Source organism: Eriocheir sinensis, chromosome 68 (genome assembly GCF_024679095.1).
Source record: "Eriocheir sinensis breed Jianghai 21 chromosome 68, ASM2467909v1, whole genome shotgun sequence".
NCBI lineage: Eukaryota > Metazoa > Arthropoda > Malacostraca > Decapoda > Varunidae > Eriocheir > Eriocheir sinensis.
Window position 1 is genome coordinate 4750143 of NC_066576.1, and position 19301 is coordinate 4769443.

Sequence of the window (19301 nt, forward strand, 5' to 3'; positions counted from 1 at the left end):
GGCCGCGACCAAGCAGACCAACGAAACATAAACAAACACAGAGGCGGGGCGGGGGAGGGAGGGTAGGGGTAGGGATCCAAACACCAGCTTTAAACGTGGACTTCCAAGGCTAAGAAAACATCGCAATAAAACACCGAATAAGAGTATAATAATAATAATAATAATAATAATAATAATAATAATAATAATAATAATAATAATAATAATAATAATAATAATAAAAAGGAGGAGGAGGAGGAGGAGGAGGAGGAGGAGGAGGAGGAGGAGGAGATGATGATGATGAACAAGAAGAAAAAAAGAAAAAGAAAAAAAAAGAATAAGAAGGAGATGAAGAAGAAAAAGAAGAGAGAGAGAGAGAGAGAGAGAGAGAGAGAGAGAGAGAGAGAGAGAGAGAGAGAGAGAGAGAGAGAGAGAGAGAGACTGATTGTTCATAGGATGGATGTGACAGAACAGAGTATGATAGAGAAAACTAGGGTAGGACAGGTTAGGGCAAGGCAGAGAAGGATATCGCTGGGCAGGACTAAGGAACACCCTTCTCCCTCTCTTCACTCTTCCTCTTCCTCCTCCCAATTTTGAGCATCATCTTAACATCTTCTTTGCATCACCCTTCCTCCTCTTCCTCCTCTTCCTTTCATCATCATCATCATTACTCCTCCTCCTCTTCCTTCCTTTTCCGCCAATTCAACCCAAGCTACCACCAGGCTCATCATAAGACAGGAGAGCGCGTTACGGTGCTAGACAAGGCTCTGGGCAAGACAAGACTAGGCCAGGGCAGACATATACCCATACCATCCCTTTCCCTGCCTAACTAACCCATCTCTGTCCCTTCGTCCACCTGGTTGATTGGTCCTATTCTCCGCGCCGCCGCTGCCCCATCCACACACATTAGCATAGCGCTCACTGAATGCCTCGGGGGCTGACCATATCGGGACCTGCGGAAAGGGGCGGGACCGAGGGGTGAAGAATGAGGCGAGGAATAGGAGGAGAAGGAAGGGAGGATTGAGAGAGTAAGGATGCTGGAAGGGAAGGTAAGGATGGGAGAAGGAAGGATAGGAGGAGGAGGAGGAGGAGAGAATGTGATAGGATAAAAGAGAGAGACAGCAAAGTGAAATGTTAAACAGACTGCATATCTCTCTCTCTCTCTCTCTCTCTCTCTCTCTCTCAAGTGCAACATCTAAATCAATATCCAGCTTTGAACGCGACAACACTCCTCCTCCTCCTCCTTCTCCTGCTCTTCCTCCTCCTCCTCCTCCTCCTCCTCCTCCTCCTCCCATGAGTCAGCACCCTCACTTTCCCTTTCCTCGCTTACACCTTCAACACCAAAATTATGACGAAAAGGGAGAGTGAAAAGATGGAGAAAAAAAAAGGTGCCGTTCCAGCTGTTCTCCCTCCTCCTCCTCCTCCTCCTCCTCCTCCTCCTCCTCTTTCTCCTCCTCCTCCTCTTCTTCTTCTCCTTTTTCCTCTTCTTTTTCTTCCTCCTCCTCTTCTTCTTTTTCTTCTACTTTTTCTTCCTCCTCTTTTCCTCCTTCTCCTTCTTCTTCTTCATTCTCTTTCTTCTTCTTCTTCTTCTTCTTTTTCTTCTCCTTCTTCCTATTCTTCTTCTTTTTCTTCTTCTTCTTCTTTTTCTTCTTCTTCTTCTTCTTCCTCTTCCTCCCATCCATCTTCCTCGTTTCAGGTGTTTCTTTTTCACATTACCTCTTCCTCCTCCTCATCTTCTTCCTCCTCCTCCTCCTACTATCCACAAATTCCTTCTGACCAAACCTCCTCCTCCTCCTCCTCCTCCTCCTTCCATCCGATCTTTCTCTTCCTTCTTCTGCCCATCCCAAACACAGCTGTCGGTAGGAGGAGGAGGAGGAGGAGGAGGAGGAGGAGGTGATGACTCATAACACAAAAGGAGGAAAAAAAAAGAAGAAACAGAAAATAAAATAAAATGAAGGAAAAAAATGATAAATGCGAAGGTTTAAAATTCAACACGCACACACGCACACACACACACGGAGGAGGAGGAGGAGGAGGAGGAGGAGGATCATTGTAATCTTATCTTTAATCTTGATTCTCCACGCATCTTCTCTTCCTCCTCCTCCTCCTCCTCCTCCTCCTCCTCCTCCTCCTCCTTCTCCTCCTCCTCTTCCTCTTTTCTTGTTCTTGTTTCACTTTTATTTTCCTCTTTTTCTTTTTTCTCTCTCCTCCTCCTCCTCCTCCTCCTCATCCTCCTCCTCCTCTTCCTCTTTTTCTCTTCTCTTCCTCTTCTTCACGTCTTCATCTCTTCCACCTCCTTCTTCTTTTCCTCTCCACTCTTGATCTTCCTCTTCTTCTTCGAGTCTCCTCTCCTCCTCCTCCTCCTCCTCCTCTTCTTCTTCTTCCTTAAGTAGCCTTTAATTTATCTTCTCCGCCCTCTCTCTGCTCTTCCTCTTCCTCCTCCTTCCAATTTTGAGCATCATCTTAACATCTTCTTCCCAGCATCCCTTCCTCCTCTTCCTTCCATCATCATTACTTCTTCTTCTCTCTCATTACTCCTCCTCCTCTTCCTTCTTCTTCTTCTTCTTCCTCTTCCTCTTCCTCCTCCCACTTTTTAGCATCATCTTAACATCATCTTCCCAGCATCCTTCCTTCTTCTTCAATTGCACCTTACTTTCTTACCTCCTCCTCCTCCTCCTCCTTCTCCTCCTCTCCCCAGCCTGTCTAATCTCCCCCGCATCTCCCTCGCCCGTGTGCCCCGTGCCAGGCTGTCCCGCCGAAGACTGGACCCGTTGAGGCGGTAGGCTTGGAGGCGACAAGGGTTCGTTCCAATGAATTCAGGAGCCGGTGATGGGGAGGACCGGTTCTGATGCTCCTGGTCCAATGTACTCCTTCTGGTTCTACTCCCTAATCCTACTCCTTTTAGTCCTGGCCCTACTCCTATACTTCTCCTCCTCCAAGTCTGTGATGGGTTCCTTCTACTCTCTACTCCTTCTACTCCTCCTGTCCTTGCCTCTACTCTTTCTATGGGTTTTCCTACTCCTTCAGGTTCTACTCCCTACTCCTAGTCTTGGTTCTACTCCTCCAAGTTTGTGATGGGTCCCTTCTACTCTCTACTCCTTCTACTCCTCCTAGTCCTGCTTCCTACTCCTTCTACGCCTGCTCTTAATCCGTCTGGTTCTTGTTCTTCTCCTTCTGTAAATCTATGTAAATCTCTCTCTCTCTCTCTCTCTCTCTCTCTCTCTCTCTCTCTCTCTCTCTCTCTCGAATCTAAGCTATCCTAATTTAACCTAACCCAGTCTAAGCTATCCTCAACTGGTCTAATATAATCCATACTAGCTTAACTTAATATATCCTAGTCTTATCTAACTTGAGAGACCGTTGACAATACTCTTGCAATAATATATACGTTTATCCCAACCTAGTCTGTCATATCATAGTCTATCCTAATATTAGTTCCATTTTTCCCTCCAACAGTATTTTCCTCCACTTTTTCCCTCCAACTCTATTTTCCTCCATTTTTCCTCCAACTGTATATTCCTCCAGGACTTTTTTTTTTACATATATTTTCCCGCTGACCTCAGACTTGACCTCGCGTGGACCTGACCTCGGCTGGTGACTCATGCATAACCCCGGACCCCTTCACCCCCTCCTTCCTTCTTCCTTCTTCCTTCCTTTCCATATTGATTTCTTTTCTTATTTTTTCTGCCTTCCTTCCTCCTTTCTGCTTTCTTTCTTCCTGCGTTCCTTCCTTCCTTCCTTCTTTCCTTTCTTTCTTTCTTTCTGCTTTCCTTCCTGCCTTCCTTTCTTACTGTGTTCTTTTCTTCCTTCCTTCCTTCCTTCCGGCCCTTCTTTCCTTTCTTTCTTTCTTTTTTATCCTCCTTTCTGCTTTCCTTCCTCCCTTCCTTTCTTACTATCTTCTTTCTTTCTTTCCTTCATTCCTTCCTTCCTTCCTTCCTTTCTTTCTTTCTTTCTTTCTTCCTTCCTTCCTTCCTTTTTTTCTTTCTTTCTTTCTTTCTTCCTTTCTGCCTGTCTGCCTTCCTTCCTTCCTTTCCTTTTCTTTGCCTTTCAGTAACTTTGTGAGTGTTCTCGTAAAGACGGTTTTAATGATTGTAATAATTCTTCTTCTCTGACCCGCATAACGGTAACACCCACTTGCCACTTCATGAAAATAAGAAAGAAAAACAGCCTCGCAATCTACAAACGAGCGAACTGTTTACGTCTTCAATTAGTTTTTTTTCAGGAAGTTTGTTTCAGTGACGGATGACTCGATTTGAAATAGCCGTGTTAGTGTCTGAAGGAGAAGGAGGATAAGGAAGAGGAGGATAAGGAGGAGGAGGATAATAAGAATGATGATTTACATAGATTTACATAGATTTACAGACCACACAGACCCCATGGTCCAGACTAGGTGGAATTTCCTTAAACCTAAGTGCTTTTATATTAATCAGATGGCTCCAAAACGTTGCTTTTCTACTCTAGTTAATATTAAGTTCAAGAAAGTGACGGTCGAGCTTGTTTTTGAAGGAGTCAATCGTGTTACACTGGACCACTGATGGTGGGAGCTTATTCCATTCTCGCACTACAACGTTGGTGAAGAAAAATTTGGTGCAGTCTGAATTTACTTGTCTACATCTGAGTTTTGTGCCATTGTTCCTCGTTCGCAAAGTGTCATCGATCATAACCAATGTTGATCTGTCTACATTCGTGAAACCATTAAGTATTTTAAAACATTCGATCAGTTTTTCTCGGAGGCGACGTTTTTCGAGAGAACATGTTAAGGGTGGAAAGCCTTTCTTCGTAGGATTTGTTGCGCAAGGAAGGGATCATTTTCGTTGCCCGACGCTGAACACCTAGTTTAGCAATGTCCTTTACATGGTGGGGATGAGGATGAGGAGGAGAAGGAGGACGAAAAGAAGTTAAAACAAAACAGATTTCGCCAACTGGCCTCCATCTCCTCCTCCTCCTCCTCCTCCTCCTCCTGCTTGTGTTTGTGGCGGCAATGTCAACTGAGCGTGTTAGGAGGAGGAGGAGGACACAGGGAGCCAAAAGGAGAGGCGAGAGTCAACAAGTCGGTTGGTCTTAATGATTAGTTAAACAATGGAACTGGGGCGGAGGAGGAGGAGGAGGAGGAGGAGGAGGAGGAGGAGGAAGAAGAACAAGAGGAGATATAAAAAAAAACTTCAAAAATAAATAGAGTTAAAGAATGCGAAGGACAATGAAGAGGAGGAGGAAGAGGAGGAGGAGGAGGAGGAGGAGGAGGAGGAGGAGGAGGAGAGTGAAGGAGGAGAAACATGAAGAGGAGAGCGTTGAGGAGGTGAAGTGAGTGGAGAAGAGGAGGAACAATAAAGCAGAGACAAGAGGAGGAGGAGGAGGAGGAGGAGGAGGAGGAGGTGAAGAAGAGAAGGAGGTAAGAAGAGATGGACAGGTGAGAAGAGTGTGAAGAGAGGAGGAGGAGGAGGAGGAGGAGGAGGAGGAGAAGATGTAATGCAGATGCGATGGAAGAGGAGGAGGAGGAGGAAGGAAAGAGAAGAGAAAGGGAGATAAAAGAAGGGAAGAAGGAGAGAGAAGGGAAGGAAGGAGACGAGAGAGAAAAGGGAGAGAGAAAAAGGAAAAAGGGAAGGGAAGAAAGATAGAGAAGGAGGAAATAGAAGAAGGAAAGGAAGGAAATAAGGAAGGGAGGGGAAGAAGAAGAAGGGAAGGAAGGAGATGGTAGGGAGGGGAAAGATGGGAAGGAAGAAGAAGAGAAAGAAGAAAGAAGGAAAGGAAGAAAAAAATAGAAAAGGGAACTAAAGAAGAACAGAAGGATGAGAAGAAGAAGAAGAGGAGGAGGAGGACCAGGAGGAGGAAGAGGAGGGAGTCATCAGAAGGCAGTATGTTGAAGGGGAGGAGGGGGGGGGGGAGGGGGGGAGGGATGACCTTAACCCACTTGCCCGTGACTGGTGAGGAGGAGGAGGAGGAGGAGGAGGAGGAGGAGGAAGACTGACTCACCCACTACCAAAGAGGGGGGAGGGGAGGCATGAGAGAGAGAGAGAGAGAGAGAGAGAGAGAGAGAGCTCTCTCTTCACAGCAAAAATAAATAAATAAATAAAATATAAATAAATAAATAAATATAAATAAATACAATATATAATGAGTGCAAATTATCAATAAGCAAAAAAATCAAAAAAAAAATATTATCCTTCTGAAAAAAGTCTTCGTATTTCAACCTCACTTTTTCTTTTACTTTCCTGACCTTTTCCTTTATTTTCCTCTCTCCATATTTCGCTTCGTGGTGGTGGTGATGATGGTGATGATGGTGATGATGATGGTGTTATCTTCATGGTGTATGGTATCGTCATTCTCTTAAGTTAATGGAGAGTTTGAATTTTGTTTTGGTGGTGGTGGTGGTGGTGGTGGTGGAGGTGGAGCTGGTGGTGGAGGTGATGATAATGGTGTTTTAATGAGGATGAGAAGGCGGAAGAGGAGGAACAGGCAGAGGAAGAAGAGGAGGAAGAAGAGAAGGAGGAGGAGGAGGAGGAGGAGACAGAGGAAGAGAAGGGGGAGGAGTAGGAGGAAGAGAAGGAGGAGGAGGAGGAGGAAAAAAAGTTGAGAAAGAAGAACAAGGACAAGAAGAAGAAGAAGAAGAAGAAGAAGAAGAAGAAGAAAAAGAAAAAAAAGAGGAGGAAAATGAATAAAAAAAAATGTAGACGGCGACAAAGAAGGAAAAGAAAAGAACAAGAGAAAAAAAAATAAAGAATGTGTGTATGTGTGTGTGTGTGTGTGTGTGTGTGTGTGTGTGTGTGTGTGTGTGTGTGTGTGTGTGTGTGTGCGTGTGACCCTCCGTGCCCCGGTAGGTTAAGGGTCACGGGGCGGGGCGGGGCGCAGCACGGGGCGGGGCGTCACTACCCACATTAAGCCGAGACTCACGATCGACAAATTCCATCCTCTTGCCCAGCCTCCTTCTCTTTCCTCGCCTCGCCCGCACGCCCGCACGCCCACACGCCCTCACTCTGTATTTCTCTGTCCCTCAACACGCCCGTATCCTTACTTTCCCGTATAAGCACAGGAAAGAACACGGTGATATTATATACATGGTCAGAATGGGGCCAGATATACGCCATAATACATCATAACATTAGAGATTGCAGTATACCACCACCAGGGCAAGACGGTACAAAACACAGATTACCGCAGACCACCACCAGGGCAAGACGGGACAAAACACAGATTACCGCAGACCACCACCAGGGCAAGACGGTACAAAACACAGATTACCGCAGACCACCACCAGGGCAAGACGGGACAAAACACAGATTACCGCAGACCACCACCAGGGCAAGACGGTACAAAACACACAAGATTACAGCAGACCACCACCAGGGCAAGACGGGACAGAACACAGATTACAGCAGACCACCACCAGGGCAAGACGGGACAAAACACAGATTACCGCAGACCACCACCAGGGCAAGACGGTACAAAACACAGATTACCGCAGACCACCACCAGGGCAAGACGGGACAAAACACAGATTACCGCAGACCACCACCAGGGCAAGACGGGACAAAACACAGATTACCGCAGACCACCACCAGGGGAAGACGGTACAAAACACAGATTACCGCAGACCACCACCAGGGCAAGACGGTACAAAACACAGATTACCGCAGACCACCACCAGGGCAAGACGGTACAAAACACAGATTACCGCAGACCACCACCAGGGCAAGACGGGACAAAACACAGATTACCGCAGACCACCACCAGGGCAAGACGGGACAGAACACAGATTACCGCAGACCACCACCAGGGCAAGACGGGACAGAACACAGATTACCGCAGACCACCACCAGGGCAAGACGGGACAGAACACAGATTACCGCAGACCACCACCAGGGCAAGACGGTACAAAACACAGATTACCGCAGACCACCACCAGGGCAAGACGGGACATAACACACAAGATTACCGCAGACCACCACCAGGGCAAGACGGGACATAACCAAAAACCCTAAACCAACCCAAGACCAAGACGAGAAATAAGAGGAATATAGCAGACCACCACCAGGTTGAGACGGGACAAAACGCAGCACACAAACACTAGAGGAGAGTAACACAAACCACCACCAGGCCAAGACGGAACAAAAGACAACACACTACCACGGAAAATCATCACAAACGCACACACACACCGCCCACAGACTAAAACGGAGAACCAAAATAGCTTAAGTTAATATATAAACAGCTCAAAACGTAACAGACACACAGACAGACAGACAACATATTTATCCAGCTATCCACACACGAAGAAGACACGCACCGCCCTAACAATAACCTAACCTAAATGATGCGCAACCAAGCCTTTCCCTCAATAAGATAATACATGGTTGCTGGAGTGTGTGTGTGTGTGTGTGTGTGTGTGTGTGTGTGTGTGTGAAAAAAAAGATACATATGACGCAAAATTCTTAGTAATCGTTATTCTTGGTAATCTGAAATCGCGACGCGTGTAGATTCTTGACAGTTGTAAGACTTATGGAGAGAGTGACCGAGTGGAGGGAAGAAGGGATAAAGAAAGGGAGAGAAGAAAGGGAGAGAAAGTAAAGAAATGAGAGGAGGAGGAGGAGGAGGAATAAGGGTCATGATGATTGGAACGTTCCCTGCTTGGCGACGCAACTTTTTTCTTTCTTTTTACAACAAAGGAGACAGCTCAAGGGCACAAAAAAAAGGAAACAATAATAATAATAAAAAAAATCCCGCTACTCGCTGCTCCTAAAAACTGTTTGGTCATAAGGCGTCCAAACAAATGCTCAACTAACTGTGCTTCCAAATTATATAAAACTGGTTCAAATATATAAAAAAAGCATAATAAAACAACACTAATAAAACTATATAAAACCGCTAAATTCTCCTCTTAAGGTCTGTTTTTATTACTGATGTGTTATATATAATCATTGGCTATAAAAACGACACAAATAATCTATATAAAATAAGTTAGAAATTACTGATGATAAAAACACCAATAGAGAGACAGACTAAGCGGAGAGAGAGAGAGAGAGAGAGAGAGAGAGAGAGAGAGAGAGAGAGAGAGAGAGAGAGAGAGAGAGAGAGAGAGAGAGAGAGAGAGAGAGAGAGAGAGAGAGAGAGAGAGAGAGAGAGAATAAGGAAATGGAAGTAGCAAGGGAAGAGGGGGAAGAGAGAGGAGGAGGAGGAGGAGGAAGAGAAGGAGGAAGAGGAGGAGGAGGAAGACTTAAGAAGGAAAATGAAGAAGATTGACCCCATTATCTTTACTACACACACACACACACACACACACACACACACACACACACACACACACACACACGCAAATACCACCTAACATGACCATCACCAGCCCGGCATCACTATAAATTCAGGACAGCCGCTCAATCACACAGCACACAGCGTTCTCACCTGTACCCGGCTCTCAGGTATGGGTGCACGGGGGACCTCTCAAGCTTACCTGTAATTAAAGAAAGGAACAACATTAAAATTCGCTTAGGAAAGGATATTTAAGTAAAGGAAGGGAGGAAGGGTAAGTGTGGAAATTGAGAGGAAAAGTGAATGGTTTTGAAGGTATGTTTTAGGTACTTATAAATATGGTAGTAATTAATTAATGATCTTCTGTATTCATATCTATCTATCTATCTCTCTATCTCTACTCTCTACTCTCTCTCTCTCTCCCTCTCTCTCTCTCTCATCTCCCTTTAAAAACCTTGACTTCAAAATTATAGGGTTTTGACATTTCTTTGTGGCATACTTAACCTCATAAACAGAGACCACACACACACACACACACACACACACACACACACACACACACACACACACACACAAACACACAAGAAAAACGATGAAGCCGGTATGTGTGTGTGTGTGTGTGTGTGTGTGTGTGTGTGTGTGTGTGTGTGTGTGTGTGTGTGTGTGTGTGTGTGTGTGTGTGTGTGTGTGTGTGTGTGTGTGTGTGTGTGTCGCCTTGGTCAGTCTGGGAATCGCATTTAGGAGAACAAAAGAGGATTGAAAGTCACCAATTAGACAAACAAAGACAGGATTGAGTGTCCAGCTCCTGACCGCCTGACCGCTACCCCCCCCCCCCCTCTGACCCCCTTTCCCCTCCCTTTCCCTTTCTTCTTCTCCCTTCTTCCTCTCCTTGCTTCCTTTTCGTTCCCCTTTCCATCTTCCCCTTTCTACCACTTTCTACTTTCTTTCAATTTCGTCTCTCCTTCTTTCTCTCACCGCTGTTTCAATCTTACTCTTCTTCCTCTTCTTTATTTTCTTTCCCTTCCTCTCTCTCTCTCTCTCTCTCATTTTCTTTCCTGCTTTCCTTCCATTTCTTTCTTTCTTTCTCTCTTTCTTTCATTCTTTCCAATATTTTCTTTTCTTCATTCTTCTTTTGATGATTTCTTTTCTTTTTCTTTTTCTCCTCCTCCTCCTCCTCCTCCTCCTCCTCCTCCCACCACCCAACAGCCTCCCTCTACGGTTCCAGGAATCCACTAATGACGCAGAGAGGGCGAGAGAGAGAGAGAGGAGAAGCAAGCCCAAAGAAATAAGTCAGACTCGCTCCTCGCGCTGTGGGGACGGATGGAATGCAGTCCCGGGAATAGTTGGACTGCTTCAGCGCGGTGGGGAAATGTGCGCGAGTCTGTTGGGGTGTGGGGTGGTGGGGGGAAGGAAGGGGTCTGTGTGTGTGGGGTGGGGGGGGCGGGGGAGTCTTGGCTGGTTTAAGAATATGAGAAATAATGAAAGACTTTAGTGGGTGTGTGTGGGAAATGCTCTAAGTGGGAGGGACAACTTAGCCATGATGGGGGGATTTAACGCGTGTGTGTGTGTGTGTGTGAGTGTGTGTGTGTGTGTGTGTGTGTGTGTGTGTGTGTGTGTGTGTGTGTTGGGAGGCTGTTGTTGTTGTTGTTGTTGTTGTTAATACCTGCATTGTCTTATTTACGACTACTACTACTACTACTACTACTACTACTATTACTACTACCACCACCACCACCACCACTACCACACCACTACTACTACTACTACTACTACTACTACTACTACTACTACTACTACCATGTTTATTGCTCCCCTCTCCCATACCACTCCCATAAAAAGTCAATGGGGTCGAGTCTTTAACCTTGCCTGACCGTTTTCCGTCATAAATTCCACCCGACTCCACCCAAACCACCCCGACCCTTCCCTTCCACCCTTCACCTTACTCCCTCCCTCCCTCTTCCACCTCTTCACCTGACTCCAACTAACCCCCCTTTCTCCCTCTTCCACTCAACTCCACTTCTCCCTTCCATTCTGTCCTCTGATCCACTTCATCACCCTTCCACCTCCCTTTTCCACCTCCCTTTTTCACTCTTTCCACTTTGCTTTCCATCTTCTTTACTGAACTCCACCCTGACCCTCCTGCATCCACCCTGCTCCACTTCATCACCCTTCCCTTCTTTTTCCACCCCACTAACCTGCCCTCTCCCTGCCCCCCTCTCCCCATGCCCCCATGCCCAGGTAACTCGCTCCCCCCTTCCCCACTCCCCCCCAGCGGTCGATAGGTCTCTCTCTCTCTCTCTCTCTCTCTCTCTCTCTCTCTCTCTCTCTCTCTCTCTCTCTCTCTCTCTCTCTCTCTCTCTCTGTGTTAATTGGTGTGCACGCTTTTGTCTATGTGTGTGTGTGTGTGTGTGTGTGTCTGTGTGTGTGTACTTACATGCTTCTCAAAACAATGACAGGAAACTTCTCCATTATCTCTCGTTACCTCCTTTCTCTCTCTCTCTCTCTCTCTCTCTCTCTCTCTCTCTCTCTCTCTCTCTCTCTCTCTCAGTAAGAGTGACGGTGAAGATGATGATGATGATCCACTCACTCCGCCCCACACACACACACACACACACACACACACACACACACACACACACACACACACACACACACAATACAGAACGGTTTTAGAAAGAGTAGATCTTGACTTGCTAAATCTACACACACACACACACACACACACACACACACACACACACACACACACACACAATACAGAACGGTTTTAGAAAGAGTAGATTTTGACTTACTAAATCTACACACACACACACACACACACACACACACACACACACACACACACACACACACACACAATACAGAACGGTTTTAGAAAGAGTAGATCTTGACTTACTAAATCTACACACACACACACACACACACACACACACACACACACACACACACTACAGAACGGTTTTAGAAAGAGTAGATCTTGACTTACTAAATCACACACACACACACACACACACACACACACACACACAATACAGAACGGTTTTAGAAAGAGTAGATCTTGACTTACTAAATCTACACACACACACACACACACACACACACACACACTACAGAACGGTTTTAGAAAGAGTAGATCTTGACTTACTAAATCACACGCACACACACACATACACACTTAGTGCCAGCGTGTGTGTGTCTCCTGTATCTCCTCTTGCCTCCTCTTCCCTCCCTCCCTCCTTCCTCTTGCTCAAGTTCGATTCCCGGGCGGAGTGGAAAAATTTGGGCGGCTTTTCCGATACCCTACGCCCCTCTCCACCCAGCAGTGAATAGGTACCAGGTATTATTCGTGGGTTGTGTCCCGTCTCCTGGGGTCTGTTCCCTTCTATAATTCCTTCCCCCTCCTGTCTCTCTCCGGCATATGACCACAGATGTTGCGCCGACTGAACGAAACTTTCCCTTCTATAATTCCTTCCCCCTTCTGTCTCTCTCCGGCATATGACCACAGATGTTGCGCCGACTAAACGAAACTTTCCCTTCTATAATTCCTTCCCCTTCTGTCTCTCTCCGGCATATGACCACAGATGTTGCGCCGACTAAACGAAACTTTCCCTTCTCCTATAATTCCTTCCCCCTCCTGTCTCTCTCCGGCATATGACCACAGATGTTGCGCCGACTAAACGAAACTTTCCCTTCTATAATTCCTTCCCCCTTCTGTCTCTCTCCGGCATATGGCCACAGATGTTGCGCCGACTAAACGAAACTTTCCCTTCTCCTATAATTCCTTCCCCAACCTGTCTCTCTCCGGCAGATGACCACAGATGTTCCCATCTGCCGTCTCACGATGCTAAGTTGTTTTTTTATATTTTCTCTTTCTTCCTCAACCTAATTTTCTCTTTCTTCCTTCCTTCATTTCTTTCTTTCCTTCCTTCCTTCATTCATTTCTTTCTTTTTCTCCTTCTTCCGTTGTTTCGACAGCGTGGAGGCTCGGCTAATTTGTTTTTTATATTTTATCTTTCTTTCTCAACCTATTTTTCTCTTTCTTCCTTCCTTCATTTCTTTCTTTCCTTCCTGCCTTCCTTCATTTCTTTCTTTTTCTCCTTCTTCCGTTGTTTCGACAGCGTGGAGGCTCGGCTAAGTTGTTTTTTATATTTTATCTTTCTTTCTCAACCTATTTTTCTCTTCCTTCCTTCCTTCCTTCATTTCTTTCTTTCTTAACCCATTTTTCTCTTCCTTCCTTCCTTCCTTCATTTCTTTCTTCTTTTCCTTCTTTCGTTGTTTCGACAGCGTGGAGGCTTGATCGCCCTTCTTCCTCCCTCTTCCACCTCCCTTTCTCACTCCTTCCACTTTGCTCTCCATCTTCTTCACTGAGCTCCACCCTGATCCTCCCTTTTCCACCCCACTTTCAACCCTTCCACCTCGTCCAGCCCTCAAGCTAGTATTTTTTTAGTCACCGCCGAGTGCCCGAAGACAACCCACATGCCGTCCTGAAGACCGCCTATCAACCCGGACTCTAGATTCTCTCTAAAATGGGATCAAAGATGAGCTCCGGGGGGCAGCATGAGCCAGGCAAGATGGCGCCACTATAAACACTTGCCTGCGCCACAATGGGCTGGGCTCCTCCGACACCTCTCCTCCCGAAATTGACCTCTCTTTCGGCCACCTCTTTTGATTCTTTATTTTAGGAGCAGCGAGTAGCGGGCTTTTTTTATATTATTGTTTCCTTTTGTTGTGCCCTTGAGCTGTCTCCTTTGTTGTAAAAAAATATAAAGAAAGCCTATACAGCCTTAGGTATACCTTGATAAAAGATCTTGATAGCCTAGAGCCTGTCACTTTTCCGAGTCAGTTTTAGAAGATGTAAAGAAAGAAAGAAAAAGAAAGAAAGGGAGAAGAATGAAATGAGAAGGCGAAACATTTGAAGTGAATTTAGATATGAGGAGGAGGGTGGTTAAGTAAGGAGGATGTGGAAGAGGAGGAGGAGGAGGAGGAGGAGGAGGAGGAGGAGGAGGAGGGAGATATTAACTTGAGCGCAGACACTGACATGAAAACCGGAGGGAAATATGAGAGGGAGGGAGAGAGAGGAGAGATAAGGAGAGAGAGAGAGAGAGAGAGAGAGAGAGAGAGAGAGAGAGAGAGAGAGAGAGAGAGAGAGAGAGAGAGAGAGAGAGAGAGAGAGAAAACAAAATCATCTCGTACGTGACATAGAAGACAGGCAAGAGTTTACATGAAGACATTTTTGACCTCTTCCCTATCATCATCATCATCATCATCATCATCATCATCATCATCATTTTAAAACACATCAACACTCTCTCACAGTTTCTCTCCTCCAATCCTTCTTTCTCTCTCTATTTCTTTCCCTTTATTCCGTTTTTTTCCTTTTCCTTCATTCCCTATCTTCGTTTTTCTCTCCCTTCCTTTCCTCCCTTTCTTCTTCAGTTCTTCCCTCCTCCTCTTCTTTTCTCTTCTTCTCTTTATCAGATCTTCTTGTTTTCTCTCTCTCTCTCTCTCTCTCTCTCTCTCTCTCTCTCTCTCTCTCTCTCTCTCTCTCTCTCTCTCTCTCTCTCTCTCTCTCATTCCTTCCTTTCCTCCCCTCTCCCCGCCAACCCCGAGTGAAGGAAAGAGGGAGGAGGAGAGACGCGCCCTAAAAATGGTTTGATAAGCGGAGAAACTAAACCCGGGCACGTCCACTCCTCTTAAAAGCCTGCAGGGACGTGACTCTGGGGTGGGGTGGGGGTGGGGGGGGCAGGTGATCCGGGTGGGGGAGGGGGGGAGGAGGTGGAAGGTAGGTGGGGAGGCGGTGGCGTGTGGAAGGAGGAGGCATGTGGAAGGGTTGTGATGAAAAGGGGACTAGAGTTATGTGGAAGGGATGTGGGTGGGTGGGTGGGTATATATGTGGACTGGGTTCGTGTGGATGGGTGGAAGAGTGTGTGGGTATGTATGTGTGGAATAGAGAAGTGGTTGTGGGTATATGTGGAGGGGTTCAGGGTTATGTGGATGGGTGGAAGAGTGTGGGTATGGGTGGAGTTGGGGTGTGGTTGGGTGTGGAGGGGGAGGTGGATGAATGGGTGGAAGGGTGTGGAAGGGAGGAGGATGTGGATATATGTGGACTGGACTTGTATGGGTGGAAGAGTGTGGGTATGGGTGGGGAGGGGGAGGTGGTAGAATGAGTGGAAGGAAGTGGAAGGCAGAAGGATGCAGGTGGAATAATGGTATGTGGATTTAAGGGCATCAATCCATTTATTTAATCAACCAATCAATTCTTTTATATATCAACCATTTAATCAATCAGCTTTTCATCTAACTCTCAATCAATCAACTTCTTTCTCAATCGATCATCAACTTCTTCATCAATACTAAATCAATTTCTTCATCTATACTCAATCAATTTCTCTGTCATCAATCAGTCAATCGGTGTGTCTATCTTCCCATGCACCAATCACTCAATCAGTTAATCAGTTAATAATAAAAATCAATTAACAATCAAATAATCACATGTATCAGTCAGTCAGTCAGTCAGTCAATCAGTCAATTACTCTATCAACCATTAACGTTATTGTGGGTGGATGGGTGGTTATGTAATGTGGATGGGTGTGGGCGTGGGTGGGTGTGGATTAGAATCATGTGAGTGGAACAGAGGGAGGGAGGGAGTGGAGGATGAAAGACGTGGAGAGTGGAGAAAGGTGGAAGATAAGGAGGAGGAGGAGGAGGTGGAGGAGGTGGAAGACAGTGAAGCATTAGTGGAAGATATGAGAGAGTGGATGAGAGGTAACAGAAGGGGACGATTGACAGGTGGAGAAGCAGGTGGAGGCAATGTGGATGAAGATAAGATTAAGTGGAACGAGAAAGCAAGTGGAGCGAAAAGTGGATGAGAGACAGAAGAGTGGAATGTTTTATTAAACCGTTTCCTGTTTTTTTTTTTTTGACTCGTGTGAAAACTTTATGGAATTTTATGGAGTCATTTCACTAGACAGTTTTACACACACACACACACACACACACACACAAACACACACACACAGTAGAGTCATGTTCTTAATCCCTCCGTTCTCCTCACCCTTCCCTCATTTCAGCTTCATCTCCTCCTCCTCCTCCTCCTCCTCCTCCTCCTCCTCCTCCTCTTCTTCCTCCTCCTCTTACGTAAAAATAAAATAAGAAGTCTATATTTATTCCTTCGTCATCTTCTGCAGTCGTGAGCAAATAATAATAATAATAATAATAATAATAATAATAATAATAATAATAATAATTAATAAGATGATGATGATGGTGATGAAGAGTGGATGAGGAAGTTGGGTATTTTGCAGTGGTGGTGATGAAGGGAATGGTGGTGATAGTGGAGGTGGTGATGATGGTGGTGGTGGTAGTGTTGTTGTTGTTGTTGTTGTTGTTGTTGGTGGTGGTGGTGGTGGTGGAGAAGGAGGAGGTGGTTGGGATACGGGTAGTGGTTTTAGTGGTGGTGGTGGTGTTGGTGGTGTTAGTGGTGGTGTTAGTGGTGGTGTTAGTGGTGGTGGTGATGGTGTTGTTAGTGGTGGTGGTGGAGGTGAATCACATCGCGGCATACAAGGCGAGGTGGAGGTGGCGGCGGCGGCGGCGGCGGCTCCACTGGTGACCATTTAAAGCTCGAGGGACGCGCGTATCAAAGGCCGACTGTGAGGGAGGGAGGGAGGCAGAGAGCAGGAGGGAGAGGAAGCAGGGAAGCGCAGGCAACAGCAACCCAATTAGCTTATTCCGAGGTTACCCGCTGACCCGGTGAATAAGGAAGGCATTGTCAGACGCTTCCAACCCTCACCTCATTTATTTCCCTCAGTCGGGTTTTAATAAGTGTTTTTTTTAGATTCGGGGTACAGAAGAGCTTAACCCACTGGCTGCGGATTTCCTACAAGAAGACATCACCAAGCTACAGGAGTGGAACAAAAAGTGGCTGCTACAATTCAGTGAAGGAAAATGTGAGGTCATCCATCTTGGGAGGGGATATCCAGCACACTAATACCACATGGGAAACACTCCACTATCCACCACAGAGGCAGAGAAAGACCTGGGAGTGTATGTTACCAGGCTACCAGTGAAGGGATATCCAGCATACCAATACCACATGGGAAACACTCCACTATCCACCACAGAGGCAGAGAAAGACCTGGGAGTGTATGTTACCAGGCTACCAGTGAAGGGATATCCAGCACACCAATACCACATGGGAAACACTCCACTATCCACCACAGAGGCAGAGAAAGACCTGGGAGTGTATGTTACCAGGCTACCAGTGAAGGGATATCCAGCACACCAATACCACATGGGAAACACTCCACTATCCACCACAGAGGCAGAGAAAGACCTGGGAGTGTATGTTACCAGGCTACCAGTGAAGGGATATCCAGCACACCAATACCACATGGGAAACGCGCCGCTATCCACCACAGAGGCAGAGAAAGACCTGGGAGTGTATGTTACCAGGCTACCGGTGAAGGGATATCCAGCACACCAATACCACATGGGAAACACTCCACTATCCACCACAGAGGCAGAGAAAGACCTGGGAGTGTATGTTACCAGGCTACCGGTGAAGGGATATCCAGCACACCAATACCACATGGGAAACACTGCACTATCCATCACAGAGGCAGAGAAAGACCTGAGAGTGTATGTTACCAGGCTACCAGTGAAGGGATATCCAGCACACCAATACCACATGGGAAACACTCCACTATCCACCACAGAGGCAGAGAAAGACCTGGGAGTGTATGTTACCAGGCTACCAGTGAGGTGATATCCAGCACACCAATACCACATGGGAAACACTCCACTATCCACCACAGAGGCAGAGAAAGACCTGGGAGTGTATGTTACCAGGCTACCAGTGAAGGGATATCCAGCACACCAATACCACATGGGAAACACTCCACTATCCACCACAGAGGCAGAGAAAGACCTGGGAGTGTATGTTACCAGGCTACCAGTGAAGGGATATCCAGCACACCAATACCACATGGGAAACACTCCACTATCCACCACAGAGGCAGAGAAAGACCTGGGAGTGTATGTTACCAGGCTACCAGTGAAGGGATATCCAGCACACCAATACCACATGGGAAACACTCCACTATCCACCACAGAGGCAGAGAAAGACCTGGGAGTGTATGTTACCAGGCTACCAGTGAAGGGATATCCAGCACACCAATACCACATGGGAAACACTCCACTATCAACCACAGAGGCAGAGAAAGACCTGGGAGTGTATGTTACCAGGCTACCAGTGAAGGGATCCAGCATACCAATACCACATGGGAAACACTCCACTATCCACCACAGAGGCAGAGAAAGACCTGGGACTGTATGTTACCAGGCTACCAGTGAAGGGATATCCAGCACACCAATACCACATGGGAAACACTCCACTATCCACCACAGAGGCAGAGAAAGACCTGGAAGCATATGTTACCAGGATACCGGTGAAGGGATATCCAGCACACCAATACCACATGGGAAACACTCCACTATCCACCACAGAGGCAGAGAAAGACCTGGGAGTGTATGTTACCAGGCTACCAGTGAAGGGATATCCAGCACACCAATACCACATGGGAAACGCGCCGCTATCCACCACAGAGGCAGAGAAAGACCTGGAAGCATATGTTACCAGGCTACCAGTGAAGGCGAAATCCGTGCCAATCGCAGCGGACGGGTTAACTACCACCTGGGGCATTGAACTACTACTGGAAATGCCCCAAACTTCTACGAAAACTATGTGTGCCTGGGCGCCGGAATGTCGAAGTAGACGGCCCCTAATCTGCTCATCAGTCACTTCCCGCCTCCAGACTATAAGATGACAGCACTTCGGTATTTAAATTACTCCTGACGTAGCGGGATAATGGTTTCCTTCCTTTCTCTTCCCTTTCTTTCTTTCTCTCTTTCTTTTCCTTTCCATTCCTTTCTCCTTCTCCCTTTTCTATCCTTTCTTTTCGTTTCTGTTCTTTTCCTTTTTGTTCTTTTCCTGTCCTTTCCTTCCCTTCCTTTCCATTCCTTTCCTTTCCTTTCCTCGCCTTCCTTTCTTTTCCTTCCCTTCCCTTCTATTCCTTTCCTTTCCA

The 19301-nt window shown here is 46.4% G+C and overlaps 1 protein-coding gene across 14 annotated transcripts; it reads right to left on the bottom strand.

Moving 5' to 3' along the window:
• Positions 1 to 16814: 16814 nt before the first annotated feature.
• LOC126988093 (uncharacterized) lies at positions 16815 to 19090 on the bottom strand. Of its 14 annotated transcripts, none has more exons than XM_050845898.1 (4): positions 18540 to 19090; positions 18245 to 18343; positions 17651 to 17749; positions 16815 to 17551 (listed from the first exon to the last, which is right to left on the bottom strand). In XM_050845898.1, the coding sequence occupies exons 1-4, from the start codon at positions 18917 to 18919 to the stop codon at positions 17203 to 17205; spliced, it is 927 nt and encodes a 308-aa protein (XP_050701855.1). In that variant the 5' UTR covers positions 18920 to 19090; the 3' UTR covers positions 16815 to 17202. The 14 variants fall into 14 exon arrangements, with proteins under 14 accessions (XP_050701855.1, XP_050701856.1, XP_050701852.1 ...); XM_050845899.1 differs by lacking the exon at positions 17651 to 17749 and adding an exon at positions 17849 to 17947; XM_050845895.1 differs by having other exon boundaries at positions 18146 to 18343.
• Positions 19091 to 19301: the final 211 nt, after the last annotated feature.